The sequence below is a fragment of the Rhincodon typus genome, unplaced genomic scaffold, assembly GCF_021869965.1.
Source record: "Rhincodon typus isolate 14 unplaced genomic scaffold, sRhiTyp1.1 hic_rhity00003430, whole genome shotgun sequence".
Taxonomy (NCBI): Eukaryota; Metazoa; Chordata; class Chondrichthyes; order Orectolobiformes; family Rhincodontidae; genus Rhincodon; species Rhincodon typus.
The window spans coordinates 1-17475 of record NW_025969068.1 but is presented as its reverse complement, the minus strand read 5'-3'; the positions used below and the strand labels follow the sequence as shown (position 1 = coordinate 17475).

General features: G+C 41.6%; 1 protein-coding gene across 1 annotated transcript; it reads left to right on the top strand.

Annotated features, from left to right (window-relative positions):
* Nucleotides 1–4313: 4313 nt before the first annotated feature.
* On the top strand, nt 4314–16755 carry LOC109919438 (selenoprotein P; the record flags this gene model as incomplete). The annotated part of the gene is made up of 3 exons (XM_048593662.1): nt 4314–4448; nt 9540–9751; nt 16493–16755. Coding segments are annotated over exons 2-3 (457 nt in total), but the record flags the coding sequence as incomplete, so codon positions are not given.
* Between the last annotated feature and the right edge of the window lie 720 nt (nt 16756–17475).

Sequence of the window (17475 nt, the reverse complement as noted above, 5' to 3'; positions counted from 1 at the left end):
ACTACGGTGGTGTCAGCAAACTTGTAGATTGCATTTGTTAAGAATTTGGCAACACCGCTGTAGGTGTACAGCAAGGAGAGTAGGAAACTGAGGATGCTTCCTTGGGGGGCCCCAGCATTGTGTGTTGTTGTGGAGGAAGTGCAGTACTTACCTTGGCAATTTTAATTGTTTCATCATTGGTGGCTGTGCCTTCAGTTACCTGACCTCCAAATTCTGTAATTGTCTCTCTGTAATTCTGGTTCTGTACCTCACTTGGTCATCTGAGGTGATGGCCTAGTGGTATTATTGCTGGACTGTTAATCTAGAGACCCAAATAATGTTCTGTGAACAAAAACAAAGTTGTGGGAAAAGCTCAGCAGGTCTGGCAGCATCTGTGAAAGAAAGAAAAGAGTTAATGTTTCAGGTCCAGTGACCCTTCCTCAGAACTGATGGTGGCTGGGAAAACGTCAATTTATGTGCAGAAAATAGGGAGGTGGATGGGGTAGGGAGTAAACAATAGGATAGAGACTAAAGAGAGAGAGAAAGACAGTTGGACAGACAAAGTGTTGATAACGATCAGGCTGCGAGGGTGAATAGTTGTTAATGGGGACTGTTAGTGACTAACAACAGGGGGTATGTAATGGCAGGCTATGTGGTAACAAGGCCTCGTGTGTGGGGTTGGGGGCTGGGATATGGGAGAGTTTAGGCCCTAAAATTATTGAACTCCATATTGAGTCCGGAGGGCTGTAGGGTCCCCAAGCAGAAAATGAGGTGTTGTTCTTCCACCTTGTGTTAAGCTTCACTAGAACACTGCAGCAAACCAGACACAGAAACGCTGGCCAGGGAACAGGGTGGTGTGTTAACGTGGCAGGGAACAGGTAGTTCAGGGTCTTTTTTGTGAGCAGAACGTAGGTGTTCTACAAAGTGGTCGCCAAGTCTACACTTCATTTCCCCAATGTAGAGGAGACTATGTTGTGAGCAGCGAACGCAATAGACTAGAGTCTGGGAAGTGCAAATGAAGCTTCACCTGGAAGGTATGTTTGGGCCCTTGGATACTGGGGAGGAGGGAGGTAAATGGGCAGGTGTTGCATCTTCTCCGGTTACAGAGGAACGTGCCGTAGGGCTGTGGGGAGGTGTTGGGGGTGAAGGAAGTGTGGACCAGGGTGTCCCAGAGGGAACGGTCCCTGCAGAAGGCGGACAAGGGAGAGGAGGGGAATATGTGTCTGGTGGTGGCATCTCACTGGAGGTGGTGGAAATGGCACCTGATGATCTTCTGGATGTGGATGCTGATGGGATGGTAGGTGAGGATAAGGGGAACTGTTGTGGGAGGGAAGAGAAGGCATGAGGGCGGAAGTGCGGGAGATGGGTCAGACCCGCTTGAGGACCCTGTCGACCACGGAGCTGGAATCCTCGGTTGAGGAAGAAGGTGGGCATTTCGGAGGCTTCCTTGTCAACGTTGGCCTCCTCTGAACATATACGATGGAAATGGAGGAACTGAGAGAATGGGATGGAGTCTTTACAGGAAGTGGGGTGTGAGGGTGTATAGTCCAGGTAGCTGTGGGAGTCAGTGGGTTTGTAATGGATATTAGTGGCCAGTCTATCCCCAGAAATGGAAACACAAATGTCTAGGAAGGGAAGGGAAGAGTCAGAGATAGACCAGATGAAAGTGAGGGCAGGGTGGAAATTGGAGGTGAAATTGATGAAGTTTTCCAGTTCCAGATGAGAGAGGGAAGCAGCACCGATGATATCATCGATGTATCGGAGAAAGAGTTGTGGGTGGGGGCCAGAATAGGACTGGAACAAGGAATGTTCCATGTACCCCACAAAGAGACAGGCATAACTAGGGCCCCTGTGGGTACCCATGGCAACCCCTCTTACCTGAAGAAAATAAGACAACATAACAGAGAAGTTGTTGAGGGTGACGATGAGCTCAGCCAAGCGGTGGTGATGGGTGGGGATGGTTCAGGTCTTTGCTCCAGGAAGAAGCAGAGAGCCCTAAGACCGTCCTGGTGGTATTGGACGTGTAAAGGGATTGCACATCCATGGTAAAGAGGAGGTGGCTGGGACCGGCAAATTGAAAGTTTTGAAACCTGCAGAAGGCGCAGATGATTCATGGATGTACGTGGGTAGGGATTGGACCAGGGGGGAGAAGACTGAGTCAAGGTAGGAAGAGTTGAGTTCTGTGAGGCACGTGCAGGCTGAAACAATGGGTCTGTCAGGACAGTCCTGTTTGTGGATTTTTGGGAAGAGGTAGAAGCGAGCTGTGCGGGGTTGGGGGTCTATCAGCTTGGGAGCAGAGGAGGGGAGATCACCGGATGAAATGAGATCAGTAACTGTAGTAGATACAATGGCCTGATGTGTCATGATGGGGTCATGGTCCAGGGGAAGGTAGGGTAACATTCTGGGGACCTGGGTTCAAATCCCGCCATGGCAGATGGTGGAATTTGAAATCAATAAAATATCTGGAATTAAGAATTGAATGATGACCAAGAATCCATTGTCAATTGTCAGACTAACCCATCTGGTTCATTAATGTCCTTTAGGGAAGGAAACTGCCATCCTTACCTGGTCTGGCCTACGTGTGACTCCGGACCCACTACAATGTACTTAGAATCCCAACAGTGTGGAAACAGGCCCTTCGGCCCAACAAGTCCACACAGCATCCCACCCAGACATAACCCCTAATCTCCACATCCCTGAACACAACAGGCAATTTAGCACGGCCAATCCACCTTGCCTGCACATCTTTGGATTGTGGGAGGAAACCGGAACACCCGCAGGAAACCCACGCAGACACGGGGAGAATGTGCAAACTCCACACAGACAGTTGCCCGAGGGTGGAATCCAACCCGGGTCTCTGGTGCTGTGAGCCAGCAGGGTTAACCACTGAGCTACCATGCCACCCTTAATGTGGTTGATTCTTAACTGCCCTCTGGGCAGTTAGGGATGGGCAATAAATGCTGTCTGGTCAGCGACGCCCCCATCCCATGAATGAATTAAAAAAACCTAATATCACTTTCTATGGCTCATTGCCACAGTTTGTTTTATAATACTCACTCACTGTGAAGTGGCTTGGATGTTTGATTATGTGAAAGGTGCCAGGTAAAAGATTGTTGCTAACAAGGTGTAGAGCTGGATGAACACAGCAGGCCAAGCAGCATCAGAGGAGCAGGAATGCTGACGTTTCGGGCCTAGACCCTTCTTCAGAAATGGGGGAGGGGAAGGGGGTTCTGAAATAAATAGAGAGAGAGGGGGAGGCGGATAGAAGATGGATAGAGGAGAAGATAGGCGGAGAGGAAACAGACAGGTCAAAGAGGCGGGGATGGAGCCAGTAAAGGTGAGTGTAGCTGGAGAATTAGGGAGGAGATAGGTCAGTCCAGGGAGGACGGACAGGTCAAGGGGGCGGGATGAGGTTAGTAGGTAGGAGATGGGGGTGGGGCTTGAGGTGGGAGGAGGGGATAGGTTGGAGGAAGGACAGGTTAGGGAGGCGGGGATGAGCTGGGCTGGTTTTGGGGTGCGGTAGGGGGAGGGGAGATTTTGAAGCTTGTGAAGTCCACATTGGAACCTATCTTCTCCTCTATCCATCTTCTATCCACCTCCCCCTCGCTCCCTATTTATTTCAGAACATCCTTCCCCCTCCCCCTCCCCCATTTCTGAAGAAGGGTCTAGGCCCGAAACGTCAGCCTTCCTGCTCCTCTGATGCTGCTTGGCCTGCTGTGTTCATCCAGCTCTACACCTTGTTATCTCAGATTCTCCAGCATCTGCAGTTCCTACTATCTCTGAAGAGATTATTGCTGCTGTCTTTGTATATAGTTTTGTGAAGAGGGCAGACAGAAACAATCGTGGATATTTCTGCTTAGATTGACTTAAAAGTGGAATTTATCTCTTTCAAGATTAACTAGGAATTAATCATTAAAAGGAGCTTTGACCTGTTGAAGAAAAGCAATTATCTAAAATCTGTCACTCCCAAAATAAGACCCTCATATTTTCACTAACTTTCACAGACTATTTTGTTGCTCAGATTTTTTTGCTGCCTTTTGTGATGGTGGAGAAGTTTCTGTGAAATCCCTCATGGGAATGAAAAAAAAATCTTCTGGAAGCAGTTAGTTTTAAACATATTGTTTATTTCATAATATTCTACATTCTACCACAGGGCCTTGAAATACTTTCACATCTAAAAATGTTAGTAACACCATTAGGAAATATCGGAATAAGTATCTGACTGTTGCCTTTTTCATGAAGTGAAACAATAGCTTTTAAAAAAGACGAGAAAGTGGGAACTGGGCACATAGTTGCTGGTTTTCTTTTTACTGTATGGCTGACAGATGTGAACTTTGAGCCAAATCTTGTGACTGCAAAGAGACAGAGATAAACAACAGGAATATAAATAGCGAGGAACAACTGGTAGCCCGATAGAAAAGACCAATCGGAGCAGAAATAAGAACTAAATAAGAAGACCAAAACAACACGTAAGGCATAATGTTGTACGTTTTAATGAAGTTAACGGATATGTTTGCATTAAACTGTTAAAATAAGTAAATAGCAATTAATAGTGCAAGGTAGAGTGGTACTTTTTCCTTATTTTGTCAGCGGCCTTTTTTTTAGAAAACGTGCCAAGTCTAATGAAGCAAACAATTAAAACTGATTGTTTTTTTAAATCAGCGATGTCTTTTGCTCAGTGAATGAGTGCGATTGAGTCACGCAGTTTATGATGAAAAGTCCGATCGTTGGAGTTACTCGTTCAGGTTTTGTGATTGAAATGTATTTGAAGCCACCGAATAATTATGTTAAGTACTGCCCAGTTATTATTGCGTTAATTTCAGAACCTGTTCGCGTCTTTTTTTATCCTTTAGGACCCTTTTCAAAAATCTTTGAAATTTTTGTAGATTTAGATTCCTTTTGAGTATTTCTAGGGGTTATTTTTAATCTGAAAACGTTAGAATCTGTGCAATCGATATGAAATAGAAGCTGTTGCAGAATTGGCAAGCGTTGCTCGTGCTTTACAAGGCATCTACCAACACAAGAAATGGAGCAATCTTCACAAATCTGTCTTGTTCAGTGCCAACAGTTCGAATTTATAACTTAAATAAAACACAGCACGCTAAATGAATAGAGAATCGCCCTGTGCTGGTGTTCGCCATGTTGTACGGATTCCTATTTCAACTCTAGTATATGAAGATCTAAACCACACTTCTTGAAAATCCATCCACTGCCAGTTTCAAACTATAAATATAGCTAACTGAACTGGATGTTTCAACAACAGCAAACATCGCCTCCTACCATGCCTTGACCAATCAAAATAATTAGGACTGTCGAGAGGGCTTTCAACGAGGCGGGGGTGGGTTTGGGAGAGGGGAAATATTGACTGACAAGAGGATTTGGCAGCATTATAGGGCAGTGATTGGGACAGAGTATCCAAACATTTAAAAAAAGGCAATAAATAGGGTCAGGGGACAGGGTGAAATGGTAAAATGCCAAAATTAATGATCTTTACTTGTACGCAGTAGTATGCAGAACAAAATAAATGAATCAACTGCTCAAATACAGGTTAATGGCTATCATCATAAAAACCGAAAGAACTGCGGATGCTGTGAATCAGGAACAAAAACAGAAGTTGCTGGAAAAGATCAGCAGGTCTGGCAGCATCTGCGAAAGAAAAAACAGAGTTAATGTTTCATGTCTGGTGACCCTTCCTCAGAAGTCAATGTTGTTAATGGGTATCATGTTGTAGCCATTACAGAGACATGATTGCAAGGAGATCAAAACTGAGAATTAAATGTTCAGGGGTATGTGACTTTTTGAAAGGGCGGACAGAAAGACAGAGTAGCTGTTAGTGTGGGATGAAATAAGTACAAAAGCAAGAAATGATCTTGAATCAGAAGATGCAGGATCCAATGGGTGGAGATAAAAAAAGGGAAAAAAAAACACTTGCAGAAGTAGTCTATCAGCCCCCCTCCCCTTAAAACTATATGGAAGGACAGGGAATAAATCAAAAGATGAGAGCATGTAACAAAAGCAGCATGTTAATCATGTGTGACTTTTAACCTTCATGTAGATTGGGATAGATTGGCAGAGGAAGTCATGAGGAAGAATCGATTATGTTAGGGACAAAATTTTGTGGGTCCAAGTAGGGATCAGGCTATTTTGAACCTGGGAATGAGTAATAAGCAGATTTAATAAATTATTTCCGAGTAAAAGATCCCCTTGGAAACAGTCACTGTAAGATGGTAGAATTCAGGAGGGAGGAACCTGGGTCTGAAACTTCTGTGTAAACTTAAATGAGGGTAATCACAAAGGAATAATGGCAGAGTTGGCTGGAGTGGACTGGGAAAGGAGTTCAGCAGCAAAGATGATTGAGGAATAATGGCAGACTTTTAAGAAAATAGATCATGGCTCGCAGCAAAATCATATCCCAGTGAGGAAGAAGAATTCTAGGAAGGGGATAAGGCAACCAAAATCCAAATTTGGATTTTCAGAAGATGCTTAATAAGATACCACGCATTAGGCAACTTAATAAGATAAGAGCCGAATGTGTCAGAGGCAGTATATTAGCATGGATAGAGGGTGGGCTAACTCATAGAAAACAGAGCAAAAACAAAGTTGCTGGAAAAGCTCAGCAGGTCTGGCAGCATCTGTGAAAGAAAAAACAGAGTTAACGTTTCGGGTCCGGTGACCCTTCCTCAGAACTTCTCAGCCTTCACAGATGCTGCCAGACCTGCTGAGCTTTTCCAGCAACTTTGTTTTTGCTCATGATTTTCATTTTTTACATTAAAAAAACAGAGGGTTGGGATAATGGGGCTATTGTTGGGATGGAAACCTATAATTAGTGAACAGCCGCAGGGATCTGTGCTGAGGCCACAGTTATTTACAATTTATATTAAGGACTTGGATGAGAATGGTGAATTTCCTGTCACCAAGTTTGCAGATAACACAAAAATAGGTTGGGAAGCAAGTGGTAATAATGACACAAAAAGTCTGCAGAAGGATATAGACATGGTAAGTGAGCGGGCAAAAACTTGGCAGGTAAAATATATTATGGGAAAATGAGAGATTTATATATTTTGACAGGAAGAAAAGATTGCATACATCTACAGAACTGAGGGATTTGTAAATCCTCACCCACAAATCACAGGAAGCCAGCATCCAGGTACAGAGGGTCATGGGAAGAGCAAATGGAATGTTGGCCTTTATTTCAAAGGGAATGGAGTATAAAAACAGGGAAGTTTTGCTAAAATTGTTCAAGACACTAATCAGACCACAGCTGGAATATTGTGAATAGTTTTGGGCCCCTTAAATAAGGAGAGATATACTGACATTGGAGGCAGACCAGAGAAGGTTCACTTGGCTGATCCCCAGGATGGAGAACTATCTTGCGAGGAGAGATGGAGTAAGTTGAGCCTTTATGTATTGGGCTATAAAAGAATGAGAGATGATCTTATTCAAACATAGAAGATTCTTGGAGAACTTAACAAGATGGAAAGGTTGTTTCCTCTTGTGGGAGAGTCTAGAACCAGAGGGCACAATCTCAGAATAAGGATCACACCTTTTAAGACAGAGATGAGGAATTTCTTCTCTCAGAGGGTATAGAATTGGTGGAATTCTTTAACACAGAGTGTTGTCCAGGCTGGGTCGTGAAGTACATGCAACACTGAGATGAATTTTTAATAAGTAGGGAATCAAGGGTTCTGTGGAAAAGCAGGAAAATGTAATTGAGGATTGTGAGATCAGCCACAATCTCATTGAAGAAGAGTGCAGCAGATTTGATGTCTTGAGGCCTTTTCTTACTAAACATCTAGGATAGACTAAACAGACCAGGTGCAGAAATCAATCCAGAAAATGCTGGAAACAATCTGGCTGTGGGAGTGTCTGTGGAAAACAAAACAGAATTCTGACTTTTCTGTTCTGGTGAAAGTTCTTTGACCTGAAATGTTAGTTTTATTTTTCTGCCCATTAACACTGACAAATGGAGAAGTAGATGAATTTACACCGTTCTTTTCCCAAAAAGAGGGAAGCTTAATTGAATTGAGTATAAATTGGTGGAATTGGAAGATATGATCCCAAATTAACCAGCAAAGTTGGTACAATCCATGTAGTGCAAATGGGATTTGAGTCATCATTAAACGGTGAATTTAGAAATGAGGTAGCAATGCTCAATTGTCCTAAAGAAATCAAATATTCTCTAGGGAGATTTATGCTAACTCTATATTTGCAGCAATTTGCTTTAACACCAGGCTAAGTAAGATTTTGGTTTGCTTGAGTATCTGAATCATAGGGGTGGCATGGTGGCTCAGTGGTTAGCACTGCTGCCTCACAGCACCAGGGACCTGGGTTTGATTCCAGCCTCGGGTGACTTTCTGTGCAGAGTTTGCACATTCTCCTCATGTCTGCATGGGTTTCCTCTGGGTGCTCCAGTTCCCTCCTACAGTCCAAAGATGTGCAGGCTAGGTGAATTGGCCATGCTACATTGCCCGCAGTGTTCAGGGATGTGTAGATTGGGTGGGTTATAGGGGAATGGATCTGGGTGGGATGCTCTGAGAGTCAGTGTGGACTTGTTGGGCTGAAGGGCCTGTTTCCACACTGTAGGGATTCTAATGTGTTGAGAGTATTTTAATACTGTCCAAAATATTCTTCTATGAAAGTACAATGAATAAAATTATATTCCAATAAAATTGTGGTTTATTATAAAACAAAACTATCATTATGGTGAGATAACACTGTGTGGAGCTGGATGAACACAGCAGGCCAAGCAGCATCAGGGGAGCAGGAAGACTGACCTTTCAGGTTGGGACCCTTCTTCAGAATATTAACTAGTTGTGCTGATGGTACCTTTGATGTTTAGATGGTGCTTTCTCTAAGACATAGAGAAGGCTATGACAGCCTGCGATTCTCTTTTGAGAGCTGAAGGCTATTGGATCTGGCGGATGGTAGTTAGCTCTGGCCCCTTCCTTTATACTCTTGAAGACATATCAACATTTCTTACAATAGGATTGGTCAACATGTTGTTAAAGCCATCAGATTTAAATTTAATTGTTTATTAATGTCTAAGTGCCTGGTTCAAACTGATTGGCTAAATTGAATACTTGTTGTCTTGGTAAAACTGTTGCTTGGCCTGTCAACTGTATGGCCTTTTGATATAAATGTTTCAATTCGGGTGCTCTCTATGTACTTACAAACTTTCAAGCTGCTGCTCACAGACATCCATTTTAAATCTCTAAGCACAGAAAAAAGGATATTTTAAAGGGACCATGCAATGCTTCCTCCACCTAGCATTTTACAAACACCAAATTCTAACTCGGAGATAGTAAGAACTGCCGATGCTGGAGTCAGAGATAACACAGCGTGGAGCTGGAGGAACACAGCAGGCCAGGCAGCATCAGAGGAGCAGGAAAGCTGACGTTTTGGGTCGGGGCCCTTCTTCAGAAATCATTATGGTGAACTGGATATTGATGGTGGTCTGAAATGAAAATCTGGAAGAATGGGTTATGTCCAAAATGTGTACTGTCCAGTTGCAAAAGTTGTTAAAATTTCATCAAATCAAGACTTTAATACTTTTCTTTCAGCCAAAGCCCTGAGCGTTAATGCGAAAAGGGCTGGGCGTTGCCCTGACTCTCTGCCTGCTCCTGGTGGGGTGGGTGGAGGGTCAGGAGCACTGCAACAAGCCACCAGCATGGACCATTGGAGGGAAAGAACCAATGACCGATTCTCTGGGCAAAGTGACAGTTGTGGCCCTGCTCCAGGCTAGCTGACATTTCTGTCTGACTCAGGCAGCTGGGTAAGAGCAATAAATTAAGTGCATTTGCTCCTTTTTATGTCAACAAGGTGGAATTGTTTTATATGTTTATGTGGAGGAATAATGCAGTATACACAAGGTCACATACTGGCTTGAACAGCAAAATCACAAATTGGCAAACTTTCAGCTGAACTGGAAATGACAGGATTTTTTCCAGCAGCAGACGTCTGGCAAGTAATGACTATCAGAGAGCTAGCTCAGCAGTATCTAACACACTTTTTATTCCCTAACCCTACAATTCTATAGCTCTTCTAAAGTCTTGGCACAGCACAATGGGCCACAATGTCTCCTTTGTGTGGATCATTCTGGAGTCCAAAACTTTTCATGCCCTTTCCAAGTTCTAATGAAATTAGAGTGTTACTGAAAGCCCCTGATGTCCAACAGGGAAAATAATGCTCTGTAGTAGCAAGAAGCAAGAATAATCTCATTTCAGTTTTCACTATTGGTCTGTTATTTATTTACACTTCCAGATCGTAGAAATTTACAAAGCCTAATTCTGCACCAGTTTTGTCAGTTCTGTTGCATATTATGAATGTAGCACGTTTCATAACTGCCTACAAACACATGAATCAGAAGCAACAGAGGTTGTTCAGCCCATCAAGCCGTTCTATAAGATCATGGCTTATCTTTATAGGAATCCCTACAATGTGGAAGCAGGCCATTCAGCCCCTAGAATCCACACTGACCCTCCAAACAGCATCCCACCCAGACCCACCACATCCCTGTAACCCTGCATTTCCCATGGCTAACCCACCTAACCTGTACATTATGGGGAAGTTAGCATGGCCAATCTACCTAACCCTACACATCTTTGGCCTGTGGGAGGAAACTGGAGCACCCTGAGGAAACCCATGCAGACATGGGGAGAACATGTAAACTCCACACAGTCGCCCAAGGCTGGAATCAAACCTGGGTCCCTGCCACTGTGAGGCAATATTGCTAACCGCTGAGCCACTGTACCACCCAATTCTAACAGCCCATCCACATGCCCACCTCTCCTGAAACCCTTTCACCTTTCTCTTGACAAAAATCTATCTACCTCTGACTTAGAAATATTTAAGGACTCTGCTTACATCACCTTTTCAGGAAGAGAGTTCCAAAGACTCATGATCCTCTGAGGGGGAGAAAGTCCCGATTCACCTCTGTTTTAAATGGGAATCCCTGATTTGTGACCCCCTAGTTCTAGATTCTCCCACAAGGGGAAGCATTCTCTCCACATCTAACCTTTCAAGAACCTTCAGGATTTTATGCTTCAAGCACATTTTCTAAATCTAAACTCCATTAGATACAAGATTAACCTGCCAAACCTTACCTCAGATGACAACCTGCTGATTCAGGTAAGGATAATAAATTAAATGCATTTGTTCCTGATTATATCAATAAGTTAGAATAATTTTACCAATTTTTGTGATTCCAGTTTGGTAAATGTCTCCAAAGTGCCACGAATGCATTCATATCTTTCCTTTTAATAAAGTGATCAATATTGTGCATAGTACTCCAGATGTGGTCTCACCAGCGTGCTTTATAACTGAAGTACAATTCACTTAATTTTGCATTAGATTCTCCTTGCAATAAATATTAACATTCTATTAGCTTTCCTAATTACTCACTGCACCCTTTTTCTTTTATTCATAGAGTCATAGTCATACAGCATGGAAACAGGCCCTTCTGTTCAACCAGTCCAGGCCGATCATGTTCCCAAATGAAACTAATCCCACTTGCCTGTGTTTGACCCATATCCCTCCAAACCTTTCCTATTCATGTCTTTTAAATGTTGTAACTGTACCCGCCTCCACCACTTCCTCTGGCAGTTCATTCCACACACAAACCACTGTCTGTGTGAAAAAGCTTGCCTCTCATGAACTTTGTAAATCTTTCTCCTCTCACCTTAAAAATATGTCCTCTCATTTTGAACTCACCCACCCTGGGGAAAAGACCCTTGCTATTCACCTTATCTGTGCCCTCCATGATTTTATAAATCTCTCTAAGGTCACTGCTCAACCTCCAACACTCCAGCCTATCTTTTTAACTCAAACTCTCCATTCCTGGCAATATCCTAATAAATCTCTTCTGAACCCTCTCCAATTTAATAATATCCTTCGTATAGCAGGGTGACCAGAACTGTACACAGCACTCCAGGGGGGGCCTCACCAACATCCTGTACAACCTCAACATGTTGTCCCAACTCCTATATTCAACGGTCTGAGCAATGAAGGCAAGTGTGCTAAATGCCTTCTTAACCACCCTGTCTACATGTGATACAAATTTCAAAGAACCCCTGGACCTCTCTGTTGTACAAAACTATGCAGGGCCCTACCATTAACTGTATAAGCCCTGCCCTTGTTTGTCTTACCAAAATGCAACTGGGGCATTCAGTTCCTTCTGTAACTCAGTGCTTCGCAATATCTCATCATTTAGATATTATCCTTTCTTTTATTCTTTCTGCCGTAATGGATAATTTCACATTTTTCCTGCACTATACTCCATTTTTCCACTTCTTTGTCCATTCATTTAACCTTTTTTTTTGGGTCCTCTTCACAACTTATTTTTCTGCCTAACTTTGTGCCATCAGCAAATTTGACAAACATACCTGAGACCAAAAATTAGGCCATCTGGCCTATCAAGTCTGCTCCACCACTTGATCATGGCTGATATGTTTCTCAACCCCATTATGCTGACTTCTGCCCATAACCCTTGAACCCCTCACTAATCAAGAACCTATCTATCTCTGTCTTAAATACACTCAACGACTTGGCCACCTCAACCTTCTGTGGTAACAAGTTCCACAAATTAACAACCCTCTAGCTGAAGAAATTCCTTCTCATCTCAGTTCCACAGGATCGTTCCCTTCACTCTGAGGCTATGCTTTCAGGTTCTAGTCTCTCCTATTAGAGGAAGCATCTTCTCCAAGTCCACTCTATCCAGGGATCTCAGTATTATGGAAACTTCAATCTGATTTCCTCCACATCCTTCTATGCTCTGAGTACAGACCCAGAGTCCTCAGCCTCTCCTGACATGACAAGCCCTTCATCCTTGGAATCATTCTTACAAACGTCCTCTGGACCCACACCAAGGCCAGCACATCCTTTCTTAGATACCGGGCCCAAAATTGCTAAGTCCTTTTAAATAAATTGTAAGCAGTTAAGGCCCTAGCACCAACAGTTGTGGTACACCACTCATTATATCTTGCCAATCTGCTTTGCTTCCTGTTAGTCGGCCAAACCAAAATTCATGCCAACATGTTACACATTACACCATAAACTTTTATTTTCTACAAAAACCCTTGTTATGGCACATTATTGAATAACTTCTGAAAATCAAAGTACAGTATACCCTCCAGTTCCCCTTTAACGACAGCATTTGTTACCTCCTCAAAGACCTCCAATAGATTGGTCAAATAAGATGACCCTTTCACCAAACCATGTTGACTGCCTGATTATTTTGAGCTTATCCGAATGCTGGGTGTAACTTTTTTAACCATAGCTTCTCTATGATAGATGGCAGGTTATCCTGCCTGGCATTTCCTCCTTTCTGTTCCCTTCCCTTTTTGTATAAGAGCTACATTTGCTTTCTTCTATCCCCACATCAGGGAATTTTGGAAAACTTAAAGGTAATGCATCATCAATCTCACTAGCCACTTCTTTTAAGGCACTGAGATGAAGTCCATCCATTCTTGTCAATCCACAGCTCCAACAATTTTACTCAGAACCACTTCTCTGATAATTGTGATTTTCTTGAGTTCCTCCCTTCCTTCCATTTCCCAATGTATCGTTGCTTCTGGGATGTTATTTGTACTCTGTGTGGTGAAGACTGATGCAAAATACCTGTTCAACTCATCTGCCATTCCTTATTTTCTGTTAGTAATGCTTTACTCTCACTTCCACTTTCTGTAGGACCAACACTCATTTTGTTAACTATTTTCTTCTTTAAATATTTATAGAAACTCCTACTATCAGCTCTTAGATTCCTCTTGTACTCTAACTTCTTTCTCTTTCTATTCATTTTTTTGTGATTCTTTGTTTTTTACTTTCTGTCCAATCTTCTTAAGTGCCACCTGTCTTTGCACAATGACTTGCTTTTTCTTTAAGTTTGATGCTATCTTCAATATTTCCATTTAACCACAGACAGTGGGTTAATGGAATGAAATCTATTGGAAATTTTCTTACTCATTGAAATGTATTTATTCTGTATATTCTGAAATATCCACTTAAATGCCTGACACTGCAACTCTATTTACCTTTCTGTTAACCCAACTTGCCAATTTACTTTTGTCAGCCATGCTTTCATGCTTCATAATTGGCCTTATTTAAATTTTAAAAAGTTAAGCATGGCCCCAGTCTTCCCTCCCTCAAAGTGAATGTAAAATGCAATCACATTATGATTACTCCTACCTAGACTTCAGTATTATTCATTAATCCTATCTTGTTGCACAATACCAGTGTAGCCTGCAGTACAAGATTCAAAATGTCACCCTTGTCTCATCCCAGCTATTAATTTGAACCATTTCATTAGTTTACTATCCACTCTAACAGTGGTCAATTACTTATTTTAGATATTTTCAAACTGTCTGACAAATTTTGAGGAATACCATACATCCATAAGCCTTGTCATGTCAATTCTTGCCGTACTGTGTTAAAGATCTGTTAAAAATCCACAATTATTGCTACATGTCATTTCAGGAGTCATTCCAGCTCTGTGGCAGTGCTCACCACCACTAATCGAGCACCATCAGCTTAATTAAGATATGAATGTTTGTAAATAGTGTCACGAGACTGACACAGGGTCAGAACCCAAGAATTCTCCATTTGCTGGGCTCCTGACCCTGACCTGAAAATCTCAACCACTAAGTTCCACATTTTAAAAATTATCTCTCCCCATACTCATCGATATAAACTCATTCCAATTCACAGCCCCCTGGCAATTCATTTATTGTGCCGAATGAGGAATAGTTTCTGGTGAGTTGTGCACTGATGAATCAGTCTGCACATAGCACGCCAGCATCAGTATTTCACTGTCTCCAAATTTCCCCTTTAATAACCTTTTTGTATAATGTACTCCCCCTTGGCATAAAAGACAGGTTTTAGGGACTGGTTCTTGGAATTGGAACTTAATTCAATTAGTTATTAATTCATCCTGAGATAATCCTCTGCAAATATCCAGGGTCACATTTCAATCTGGTTTGAACTCCTCTTCCATCCACCACCCCTCACTTTCAAAAAAACTATAAATTGTAAAACTTATGACACAAATATAAGAATTAGAAGCAAAGTAGGCTGTTTGGCCCATTGGGCCTGCTGTACCATTCAAAAGGATCATGGCTAATCTGTTTGTGTTTTGATTTCCACTGTGCCATCTACCCCCTATAACCTGTGACTCCTTTGCCTAACAAGAATCCATCAACTTCGACCTTAAATAAAAAACCTTCACTAACACTGTGTCCACTGATTTTTGAGATAAAATTCCCAAATCACACAACCCCCTAAGAGAAACAAGAATTTGCTCATCCCTGACCTGAAACAGTGACCCTTAATTTTAAAACAATATTGCTCACACACAATCACTGCTCACTCTTCTAAACTCCAGTGGAAACAAGCCCAGCCTGTTCATCCTTTCCTTGTAAATCAACTTACTCATTCCACATTATACTCCATCTGCAGATTTATGCCCACTGTCCGAACTTATATATATCTATTGGCATCCTCTGTAGTTAAAAACAAAAGACGCTGGAGAAGGTCTGGCAACATTTGTGGACAGAGAAAAACAGCTAACGTTTTGAGTCTAAAGACTCTTCTTCAGCATCTTCCTATGTCCTTTTCACAACATATGTTCCTACCTATCTTTGTCATTTACAGATTTATGCCTTCGCTCCCTTCATTTAAATCTTTGATAATAATTGTAAAAGGCTACTGTACTTGTCAGAACTGTCAATCAGAAGGCCCATTTATGCATACGCTGTTTTCTGCCAGCTAATCCTCTAACCATGCTATCATATTATTCCACCACCAATAAAAGCACAATGATCTTTTATTTTCAGCATGTCCTTGTCTGTGGCACGTTGTCAAATGCCTTCTGGAAATCAAAGTACAGGTTCCCTTTTATCCACAGCTCACAGTAATCCTTCAGACGATTCCAATAAACTAGTTAAATATGATTTACGTTTCATGAAATGAAACCATTCTGACTCTTTCTGATTACCTTGAATTTTTCTAAGTGTTCAGCTCTAAGCTCCTTAATGATTGATCAATTCATTCTCCCCACGACAGATGTCAGGCTGATTACCTGTAGTTTATCTTTTTCTGTTTCCCTCCCTTCTTAAACGAAAGGTTTTATTTGGTACTTGCCAGACTGATGGAATCTGGAGTCTATCAAATTTTTGAAAGTTAACACCAACTTATCTAATTCATATCAATAAGTACTGCTTTGCCAATGCTGCCCAAGATTATTGCTTTTTAACGCTGCAGACAGGATTGTAAATTTAGCAACTTTCCAGTTTTGGAAGCACGTAACAAAACTTCTTTTCTTTCAGAAAGATGAGTAACACTTGAACAAAGTTATCATTCCTATTATTTCATTCCTCTAATTACTTTGTTAGTTTGTAATTAATATTAGCAGTATTAATTAATAATAACTTAATGAAATATCCCAACTCATATATACCTTAGCTAAGGCTCATTTAACATTCTATCTTCAGTTTGTGGTTTATAAATTAATTTATCATTTCAGTTTGACAGTCCTGCAACAAAAACTACACGAAAATGGATTTGTGAATGTCTCCTTCATTGTGGTAAATCACCAAGGGAAATCCTCACGTGAAAAGTACCAACATCTAAACTCAAAGGTGGAAAATCAAATTCCCGTGTATCAGCAGGATGTTAATCAACCTGATGTTTGGACGCTGCTCCGAGGAATTAAGGATGACTTCCTGATCTATGATAGGTGTGTTACACTAATGGTTAATTTTGAGATTAGTCAACAGCTTTCAGAATGTACATTCTACATGTTTCTCACTGCAAATTGCATTGACACTTCACTATACTCCAACTTTGTCACTTATTTATAACATAAGTGCATCTTAAAAGAATAAATTGTGTTTTTAAACATTTCTAAAAGGAGAGAAGAAGTTGAAGCTTTCAGTGTTGCATTTATCAGAACTATGACACAAGAAACAGACTTGAACAAAATCCCACATCTTGTACAGCATGAGAATGGAGTGCTGATTGGTTGGGCCATCATTGGCATGGAGATGCAGCAAGATCAGTTACTTGTAAATCTTAACAACAACATAAATGATGCCATACAAAGCCTACATGTTGACAGTAATAACATGTCTATGTGCTCTCTTGACATTACTAACTTATTTACCAACACAAAGAAGCTGTTGACATTCGCATTATGTCACTCCATCATGGCCATCTCTGTGGGAATCTCAGTTCAGCAAACTCATAAACTTAATAACTTATGCAGTTGAGTTCAGTTTCAATGACACCATGTACATTGCCACACAATCTCCTTTAGATCCAATACTGCTAAGATTTTTGTTGGTTACCAGGAGAAGCACACTTTCAGTGGAAAGACAATGAACCTCCTACCTATTGCATCTAATGTGTTTCTGATATTTGAATCTGCAACTGCATCAAAGAATTTGTTTACAGCTGACTAAACTCCATCCATTGGAATGGAATAATTTAATGTTAGCTTGTGTCTTA